General features: G+C 49.0%; 1 protein-coding gene across 1 annotated transcript; it reads left to right on the top strand.

Moving 5' to 3' along the window:
* Positions 1-2,921: 2,921 nt before the first annotated feature.
* On the top strand, positions 2,922-6,323 carry FOXL2 (forkhead box L2). Its single transcript, XM_051985636.1, has one exon. It carries the CDS (start codon positions 3,659-3,661, stop codon positions 4,805-4,807), a length of 1,149 nt encoding a protein of 382 aa, XP_051841596.1. The 5' UTR covers positions 2,922-3,658; the 3' UTR covers positions 4,808-6,323.

Here is a 6,323-nt window from a genome sequence, read left to right as displayed (position 1 = left end):
CCTCTTCCAAATGGACAATTGTTTAGATGATTGCCGTTTGTGTGTATATGAGTTTCTGTGTGTGTGTGTGTCTCTCTCTCTATCTCTTTGACTCTCATTCTCTCTCCCCACTCCTCTTCCTCTCCCTGTCTTTGTCCCTCCTCACTTTTACCCTCTCCTTCTTCCTGTCTCTCACCCTCTCTCTCTGTCTCTGTCTCTGTCTCTGTCTCTGTCTCTCTGTCTTTGTCTCTGTCTCTGTCTCTGTGTGTGTCTCTCTGTCTCTGTCTCTCTCTCTGTCTCTGTCTGTCCTTCTCTCTCTGTCTCTGTCTGTCCTTCTCTCTCTCTCTCTCTCTCTCTCTCTCTCTCTCTCTCTCTCTCTCTCTCTCTCTCAAAAGCGGGAAGAATGTGGAATTCCGGGGGGTGTGATGACACATACAACAATGCTGTCACACCTGGCTGCAGCAGCGGGGACCCGGGCAGCGGAAATGCCTGCAAGGGAGAAAAAGGAGGGAGAGGCAGCACGGGTGGTCGGAAGAAAAAGGGATCCAACACAGACTTAGTGCACAAATCTCTGGGATTGCAGATCAGGCCCTTGAAGGTCAGGAAGAGCCGCGGGCCCAGTTTCTCTTCCCTCCCCCACTGCAGGAAAGTAGGGTTCAGGCACGGGCCTACTCGTTGTCAGTCACATTTTTATTCCATCTAAAATCGCTAGGACTTTGAGGACAAATGGTTCCCCGGTAGCTCAAAGGTCACTAGGATCATAAGAGTATAGAGACAAAAGGGCATTTAATCATCAGCTAATCCAATCCTCTTATTCTACAGGTGAGGAAACTAAAGCTTAGGGAGGTTTTGATTTGACTGAGAACATACAGGTAGCAAGTGTCAGAGCCGGGATAAGTCAGTCCTGGAGGCTGTACCCGTTGGTTTGCAAACATGGCTTTTGTTTTCGTTAGGATCCTCAAGTTGTTTTGTTATCTTTGGTGAAAAGAATCAAAGGCTATTTCAGGCTGCAAACCAGCCTTGCGGAAGTACCTGTTCTATTCAGTGAAGTTTTTGTTTTTTAGAAGGCTGGGGGAGAGATCAGATCCATTGTTGCAGTAGAGCTTGAGGAATTGTTTCCCCTACAACAGTCGGTCTGCCCGGACGGATTTTGATTTCTAGGGGGGAAGGATGGGGGGAAGCCAGAACTCAGGTCAGAATGAATCTTGACCACAGCGTAGGAGTAACCGATTGACTTTAGGCTTTTTCAGCCTTGAACTGGAAATCCCGCCGGCGTACATGAAGATTTGCCTAGAACCCGGACTCCTCAAGCCCGCAGCGTCGTCCAGTTCCTAATTCCAAAGGCTGGAATGTTTATAAAAATGCCCTTGAAAAGGCGCCTTCAACTCGCAGAGTTTTCCCAGCTTTAAGAACGAAGGTCTGGACTGACTCCAAGTCAGTCTCCGAACGTAGCACATCGTGGGACCAGGCTCTCGGGTTTGGATTCGGAGATATTCGGTGGTCTGGAGAGTTCCGAAGAATCCCAGTTTCCCTGGGGGGCAGAGCGGCTTTTTGTCCGTGGGTCGCTGTTTGTTTGTTTGCTGGTAGTGGTGGTTGCAATAATAATTTGCTGCCAACCTGCTTATCTTCCGCAATCTCTAACTAAGGTTACGTTGTTGCACGTGTAATCAATCTATCCTTATTTATACAAGACGCTTGACAAGTTAACTGGCAGTGTAGCTCGCTCTCTATACTTAGTTACTGCCTAGATCTGGTTTTTTTCTCTGAATCTTGTTGACTCTGGTATCCCTAATTTGGTGACAAGGGATGGAAAGAAATAAAGCTCTTTTAAAAAAACAAAATATACTCTCCACACCCCCACCGCGCAAACAAACAAACAAAAAAACCTGATTTTTCATCAGTGATTTCAATTTAATTAGTTTCTGTAAGTCTCATACATTGTTCGGTCACGCTTCCACTTCTTCAGAAATCAGAAATTATGGTCAACCCACTCCTGGAGAAAAGATCTGGCACTAAACGTCCTTGTTTTGGGATTCCTAGCTCTAGGTGTGGGAACTAAAGAACTCATTTTCTCTGAACTCCTGTATCTCTTTTTTGTTCCTTTTTTCTTTGTTTGGTTTTGCTTTTTCTATCTCCAGCGTCTAGCAAAATTCGAACGCATGAAAATAGCAAACGCTTACTGTCTCTTTATTGAGTTGATTCTCCTCTCTGTAAAAGTATTCATATCTATAATTTCCACACATATGAAGAACGAGCATTAGACACATTTACATAGGTATTCAATAACCTCAAAGTCAAATGAGAAAGGATTAGAGCCCCTGAATCCATACGGACCCAGAATAAGGAAATTGCGGGGGAGGCCTATTTTGTTTTACTAAACCGAATGCCGATTTATAACTACTTCAACTCAAAGATATTTTTTCTGCTATAGGATGAGCATTTATCAATTGCCAGATTGTCTTTTATGAGAGGCTTTTTCCGGAAATGTCCCTGAGTTTCTCTTATGGATTCAAATATTAGACTAAAATTAGTCGAGATCAACTCAAAAGAGTGAAAGAAAAGGGTGATTAAGCAAGTGTTTCGTTCTTTCCATCTTAAAACGTTACACAATGGATATACCCAAGGCCTTTGTGGTGTTTTCTGCTCTCTCCGCCAGGACAGAGATTTATGACCCCTTCCCGTCAGTGCATCCCCGAAGCACCGTTCTCTCCTCCACCATTACTACGGAGTACATTGAATTGTCCTACCGCAGCAGACACGACATCAGCTAAGTATGGGAAGGAAAGTTTCAGAAAATTATTTCATGGAATAAGCTCCTGAGAGACTGTACCTCGGACAGAATTTGTGCTTGAATGATGGACACGCTTCCAAAGACACAGGGGATGAATGACACCTCTCTGCATAGCTGCGCGGTTCTGTGTGCTAAAAAGTTTTAAGAAAAAGCGATGTATAATGGTGTGTGGGGGTGTGTTTGTGTAAGAGAGAGTGTGTGTGGTGTCGCTATGTTGGGAGATGGAAAAGGGCGGGGGTAGAGAGCCAAGCCATCGGTTATTAGGTTTGGGAAAAGTCGGGATCCTCAGTATAATCGCTATTTCTAAACCAGGTGGGTGCATTGTATTATATCAAATCTGACTTAGAAATGAACTCGACCGTGCGCAGCTGGCTGCCCCGCTATAGGGGCTAGAGCTCCTGACGAAAGCGGAACTAGTCGGGGCCCATACAAATCAGAAAAGAGAGAGGATCCTCGCGCAGTAGGAGACTCGAAGAGGCAGCTTTAGGCAGACAAGGAGACAAGAAAATCCACTTTAGGCGGAGACTAGTTAGGACGGGGTGGGGCGTGGGGGGGAACGGAGCCCCTCTCTATCCAACTGGCTCCCCCCCATGCCCAGAAGCTGAGCTCAACACTAGATTACGGCTCACGAGGAACGGAAAGGGCAAGAGGAGAGAGAAAGAGAGGGAGAGGAAGAAAAGTAGCAAAGTAAAGAGAAAGGAGAGTCCCAGCATCCCAGAGGGATTGGAGACGCTTTTCGGAAACTTTGCTAAGACTGTCTCTCAGCCAGGCCTTCGCTTCCTTTCCCTGGCGCCCCCACTGGCCCCTCTCCCAGCTGGGGAATCTCGGCAGAGGACGCTGTAGTCCGCAGCGGGGTAGGAGAAAAGAGGCGGGCCGCTTCATCTTGTCATGATGGCCAGCTACCCGGAGACTGAGGACGATACGGGGACCCTACTGGCCCCGGAGCCAGCCACTGGCCGCCCAGGGAAAGATTCCGAATCCCGGGGGGCCCGAGATTGCAAGGAAGAGTTGAGCCCAGAGAAAAGCGGTGGAGGCGGAGGGGTCCCAGAGAAGCCAGATCCTTCACAAAAGCCCCCTTATTCGTACGTGGCGCTGATCGCTATGGCCATCCGCGAGAGCGCGGAGAAGCGGCTCACGCTGTCCGGCATCTACCAGTATATCATCGGCAAATTTCCCTTCTACGAGAAGAACAAGAAGGGCTGGCAGAACAGCATCCGCCACAACCTGAGCCTCAACGAATGCTTCATCAAGGTGCCGCGTGAGGGCGGCGGCGAGAGGAAGGGCAACTACTGGACGCTGGACCCGGCCTGCGAGGACATGTTCGAGAAGGGCAATTACCGCCGGCGGCGGCGCATGAAGCGACCCTTCCGCCCACCGCCCGCCCACTTCCAGCCGGGCAAGGGCCTCTTCGGTCCCGGTGGGGCAGGAGGCGGCGGAGCCGGCGGCAGTGATGGGTACGGTTATCTGGCGCCTCCTAAGTACCTGCAGTCCGGCTTCCTCAACAACTCCTGGCCCTTGACCCAGCCGCCCTCGCCCATGCCCTACGCGTCCTGCCAGATGGCAGCGGCGGCGGCGGCTGCAGCGGCGGCAGCAGCGGCGGCGGCGGCCGGCCCTGGCAGTCCGGGAGGAGTAAAGGGGCTCCCCGGGGCCCCGGCCTCCTACGGGCCCTACTCCCGGGTGCAGGGCATGGCGTTACCCGGTGTGGTGAACTCTTACAATGGCATGGCGGGTCACCATCCAGCGCCTCACCCCCACCCTCACGCGCACCATCCCCACGCCCACCACCTGCACCCGGCTGCGGCCGCGGCTCACCACGCACCTCACCACCCGGCCGCAGCACCCCCGGCCCAGCTCAGCCCCGCCAGTCCCACCGCCGCTGCGCCCCCGGCTCCCGCGCCAGCCCAGGCCAATGCAACTGGTCCCCCGCCTGGCCTCCAGTTTGCCTGCGCCCGCCAGCCTGACTTATCCATGATGCACTGCTCCTATTGGGACCACGATAGCAAACACAGCGCCCTGCACTCACGGATAGACATCTGAGGGAGGGACAGAGGAGGGCAGGAAGAAAAGAAAGGAGAAAGCAGAGCCAGCAGCCGAGATACCAAGCATCGGCGCCAGAAACAGTGTCCCATTTCCATCCGCTGGCCAAAAAGTCCAGGCATTCAAAGCAAACTCCAGAACGGACTGCAAGACGTTTCCTTGCTGTTTCTGCCCTCTTTCTTCAGCTTCGATCTTTCTCTACTCTACTTTCTTCGTCTCTTCTTTTCTCCCTCTTTCTCCTCTTCCATCTCCCTTCTCTTCTCCTTGTTGCTTTGTCTCCCTCTTGCTCCCTTTTCGGTTCTTTCCGTTTTCTCCCTCAGCCTTTGGCCTCAGGCTGTTGCTAAATGTTCCTCAATCTCACTCGTCCAGCCTTTAAAAAAACCCCTCCTCTCATTTCTCTTCTTTTCAAGCTGGATGAACTGTGCCAAAATTTTTGCAGAGGAAAAAAAAGATCAGTCCCAATGTCCCAGCCAGTCCCAATCCTGTTCCACACCGTTTATCTGGAGTCAATGTGGAACCCCGGGGGCTCCGGCTACATCACATCTTACAGGTCTGTGAGCTGATGGCATTTTGATTGTAATTGCAATGTGAACTCTAATTCTGACATAGTCGCCCCCCAACTTTAAAAAATCTATGAAAGGGGAGGTAGTTTTCTATTTGAAACCTTCCTACAAAGAATGTTATTGATGAAGGGTTGGGGGAGGGCAGCGGAAAGATGGGAGATGAGAGTTTTCCCTGGGGGGAGGGGAAAGAGTGAATAGTGTGTTGCGAGAGTCACCTGTCCTGGGCATCAGACTTCCTACTTTGTTTTTAATCTTAAAACCCATCTTCCAAAGAGGTTGCACTTCTATACTCTTCCCCAATAATATAGATAGTGCATTTCCCGACGAGGAGGGATTTGCTTGATCTCTGTTCAGAAAGTAATGTTACATTTCTTTAAATAACAAAATAAAGCAAAGCCCTGCGGAGAAACCAGTGAAATGTTGTTGCCTTGAGGGGCGAGTTGCTGCTAGAATGTAAAATGAAACGCAAATTTATTTTTTTAAAGCCTATTCAGGAAGTATATCAGAATTATTTTATTTGGGCCTTTAAAATTGTTCTCCCAGCTGCAAAGGAAAAATGCTTTGTAAAAGATGGAATTGGAGTGTGGTTCTCTTTAGCTCTTCTAACTGAGAAAGTCCAATTTCACTTGATCTTTTCAAGACCTTCTCCCCATATATATTTTTTTCTAGTAGCTGGTTGTCAATCAGTCATTCTCCCATCCCTCTTTTTTTTTTTTTTTTAAAGAAAAATAATTGTTTTTCGGTTGCGGATCTACGACCTCGTCTAAAATAATGTGAAACCCAGAAGCGTAGATACCGGGGCGAATTTCCAATGATTTTATAAATATGTAAGCCCATAGCTATTGTTGTGTAGTGTTTTGTGGGGACCAACTTTTCTAGAGTCAACTATAGCACTTTTAATGTATTTTCTAGTATTGTAAATTCTCGAATAAAATGTTTTCCTTTCTTTTTAA

The sequence above is a fragment of the Antechinus flavipes genome, chromosome 3, assembly GCF_016432865.1.
Source record: "Antechinus flavipes isolate AdamAnt ecotype Samford, QLD, Australia chromosome 3, AdamAnt_v2, whole genome shotgun sequence".
Classification (NCBI taxonomy): domain Eukaryota; kingdom Metazoa; phylum Chordata; class Mammalia; order Dasyuromorphia; family Dasyuridae; genus Antechinus; species Antechinus flavipes.
This window is presented reverse-complemented; position numbering and strand designations above follow the sequence as displayed.